This window comes from Macrosteles quadrilineatus, unplaced genomic scaffold, assembly GCF_028750875.1.
Source record: "Macrosteles quadrilineatus isolate MER2022 unplaced genomic scaffold, UCM_ALF_1.0 Scaffold_697__1_contigs__length_36916, whole genome shotgun sequence".
In the NCBI taxonomy this organism is placed as follows: Eukaryota; Metazoa; Arthropoda; class Insecta; order Hemiptera; family Cicadellidae; genus Macrosteles; species Macrosteles quadrilineatus.
This window is the reverse complement of record NW_026543290.1, coordinates 12,857-16,669: the sequence shown is the minus strand read 5'-3', so window position 1 is coordinate 16,669 and position 3,813 is coordinate 12,857. Positions and strand designations below refer to the sequence as shown.

The 3,813-nt window shown below is 42.4% G+C and overlaps 1 protein-coding gene across 1 annotated transcript; it reads left to right on the top strand.

The window, feature by feature from the left end:
- Window positions 1-398: 398 nt before the first annotated feature.
- LOC128982595 (uncharacterized) lies at window positions 399-3,026 on the top strand. Its single transcript, XM_054401555.1, has 2 exons — window positions 399-2,584; window positions 2,819-3,026. The coding sequence occupies exons 1-2, from the start codon at window positions 399-401 to the stop codon at window positions 3,024-3,026; spliced, it is 2,394 nt and encodes a 797-aa protein (XP_054257530.1).
- Window positions 3,027-3,813: the final 787 nt, after the last annotated feature.

The window sequence follows — 3,813 nt, the reverse complement described above, 5'->3', positions numbered from 1 at the left end:
ATGCAAAATTCACACTAAATTTACTGTTTCACGATGGTCACTACAATGTGATTAATAGTTTGACTGCTGCTTTTGTTTGTACATATTTTTGTGAAGCATGCCATGTACCCTATGATCACAAAGGAGCCCACCGCTGCTCAAACATCTGCTCACAGTGTCAGACCATTTCACCTCCTTGTGTAGAGGAAAATGGTGGTGTTCTGTGCCCTAAATGTAACATGACTTATAAAAATCAGGGATGTTTTATCGCGCATGAAGCTGACAAGTGTAAAAATGTAAAGAAATGTCTCGATTGTGGGAAACTGGTTTGGATTAGAGAACGGTCCAAGCCTCACAAATGTGGCGAAGTATATTGTAAACCGTGTGGTTCTTTTGAAGACCCTAATCACAAATGTTATATGAAGCCTGACACGAGAAAGCCAAAGTCAAAAGATTTTCTGTTTATTTTCTTTGACTTGGAAACCCGTCAAGATGAGTCCCTGCCCTCAGATCCCGAGTCTAAATTGCATCAAGTAAACTTGTGTGTGTCACAACAGTTTTGCTATCAGTGTATTGAGGCTAAATTTTGTATGGCTTGTAAAAATCGAACAAGAGTCTTTAAATCTGAACCGGTCACTCAGTTCATGGACTATGTGATGCAGGTCCGTAAAAATTTCAAAGATGTCTGTGTAATTGCACACAATGGGCAGGGCTTTGACTTCCAATTTTTGCTCAAGTATGTGCTAGAAGATACAAAGTTCACCCCGAAACTTGTAATGCGGGGAACTAAGGTAATTTTGATGGAAATTGACAATGTGAGGTTTGTTGATTCACTTAGTTATTTCCCTATGCCTCTTGCTGCACTACCTAAAGCATTTGACCTGCCTCCAGAAAAGAAGAAAGGCTATTTTCCCCACCTTTTCAACACCCTTGAGAATCAAAATTATGTGGGCCCTATGCCAGCAAAGGAGTTTTACTGTCCAGAATCTATGTTTGAAAAATCACACAAAGATTTTGAAAACTGGTATAATGATCAGGTTGCAAACCGCGTTACATTTGACTTTAAAAAAGAAATCCTCGAGTACTGTATCTCGGATGTTGATATCCTAGCCCAAGCTTGTTTAAAGTTCCGTTCAATTTTCCTGGAAGAGTGTAATGTGGACCCGTTTCTCGAGGCTGTAACCATTGCCAGTGCTTGTAACCTGGCCTTCCGTCGGAACTTTTTGAAGAAAAATACTATCGGCATCGTTCCTAAAAACGGTTATAGGCTTACAGACGCTCAATCGGCAATCGCGTTACAGTGGCTATCGTGGGAAGAGGAGAAACGTGGAGTTAGAATTGAACACGCTGGCCGTGGAAAAGAAGTTAAGATCAATGGAATGAAAGTTGATGGGTATGATGGTCAAAATATTTACGAATTTCAAGGCTGCTACTTCCATGGCTGCCCCAAATGCTTTCCCTACGACCGTGAACTTGCTTTGAAAGAGGATCCCTCTGACTCACTTCACTTGCGATATGAACGGACTAAAACTAAAATAGCAAAGTTGGGCGATAACGTCGTACAAATGTGGGAATGTGAATTTAGAAAGTTAAAAAAGACGGAAAACCTGAAACACCTAGAAAAGTTGCCGATCCTCAACAATTTACCTCTGAACCCGAGGCAAGCATTTTTTGGGGGCCGAACCGGTAATGCTAAAACCTATCACAAATGCGCTGAAGGGGAAACCATTGAATACGTGGATGTATGCTCTCTCTATCCCTGGGTATGTAAATATGGCAAGTACCCTGTAGGCCATCCAACGATCTATGTAGGTGATAGAGAGTGTAGGCAGAGAGGTCTTAATGTCGAAGGCCTATTGAAGTGTAAAGTACTCCCACCACGCGATCTTTACCATCCTGTGCTCCCGGCCAAAATGAATGACAAGTTAATGTTTGTTTTGTGCGCGACTTGTGGAGATGGTCAGATTCAAAGTGATTGCGACCACGAAAGTGGTGACAGAGCACTTATTGGGACCTGGACCATGGACGAAGTTCGTAAAGCCGTAGAAAAGGGTTATGTTGTACTCGACATGTATGAACTTTGGGAGTATAAGGTAGCCACATATGAAAATGGGGGATTGTTTACTGACTTTATAAATAAATTTTTAAAAATGAAACAGGAAGCATCCGGGTTCCCGGGTTGGTGTGAAACAGACGAGGACAAAAACAAGTACATTGACGACTATTTTAAAAAAGAGGGTGTCCAGCTGGAAAAAGACAAAATTGTAAAGAATGGTGGCTTGAGGTCATTGGCTAAACTGATGTTGAACTCGTTTTGGGGAAAATTTGGACAGCGTGAAAATCAGACCAAAGCTACGATTGTCAGGGACCCAAAAACACTTTTCAAAATGTTAACTAGCCCTGAAATTGATGTAAATAGAGTACAGATTGTCAATGACGAGGTTGTTGTTGTCAGCTGGGAGTACATTGATGAGGTTGGTGAGCCATTGCAAAATGTTAATGTTGTGGTGGCAGCTTACACTACTGCCCAAGCGAGATTGAAGCTCTATGAGCATCTAGATGCCTTGGGTGGTCAAGTGTTGTATTATGATACTGATTCTGTATTGTATGTATACAAGGGCGGTTTGTATAGAGTTCCCACGGGAGATTATCTAGGGGAAATGACCGATGAGTTGGCCGAGTATGGACCAGGTTCATATATAACAGAGTTTGTATCTGGAGGACCAAAAACCTATGCATACCTCGTGTGGTCAACAAACAAACAAAAATTGATTCCCGTTTGTAAAGTAAAAGGGCTTACATTAAACATGAAAACTTCTAAAAAGATTGGATTTGACAGTTTGAAAGAGATGGTCCTTGGTGATGCTGCACAAACAATGGACATTGAGGAAAATAGAATCAGACGAACAAAGGATAGGAATATAGTTACAATCAGTGAGGTCAAACAGTTTAAAATTACTGGACCAAAAAGGAAACATGGTAGCAATTATGATACACTTCCATATGGGTTTAAAATTCAAAAAACTCACCAAAATCTCAACTCCTGAATCACTACTACCACTGTCACTCCACTCCCCCCAGTCCCCAATATCCACCTCGTTCCACCCGTTCCACCCTCCTGGTCCCCAATTGACCCCAAATTCCGAGTCTGTGTCTGAATCGTTGTCTTCTTCAATCAAATTTAAAAATTCACATATCCTGCGATATAAATAATGTTGAACAAAATCACTAACGATCAGCATCAGAGAGATCATGTTGGACACTGAACACATGTTGCACATGCTGCACATGTGTTGCGCTCCCCTCTCCACTATCACTACATACCTTTATGGTGGCATATTCTGTGTTTCTCGGTGGTAACGGTGGTGGCCTGAGATCCAAGGGTCGAAGTTCTTCGTAGATTGGCTCCACCGGCCTAAGAAATACCACCCTTGTCTTGACGATAAACGGTGACGGCTCGTCGCGCTTGATAGAGAATATCCAGCCGAAACACGATGCGAAACACATGGTGGCTGAGATCCAACTGGAGTGGGGCTATTTTTGAATGTGTTTGTACATTGAGGCGCTCAAATCTGGAGGGACTTGAGCTACTCCTTGTGCATGTGTGAATGATGGTCACTGGCGCGGCTGACTAAAAAGCCCGTAAACCATGTGTGAAGGTCACTGGCACGGCTGACTAAAACGCCTCTAAACCATGTATGAAGGTCACTGGCGCGGCCGAAAGGCCCGTAAACCATGTGTGGAGGGGTGAGTGTCATTCCACTTGGAACCTTCTCGCCACCATGTTGTCCCTACTTGAGCTCTCAGCTAGAACAATTATTGATAACATGTTTC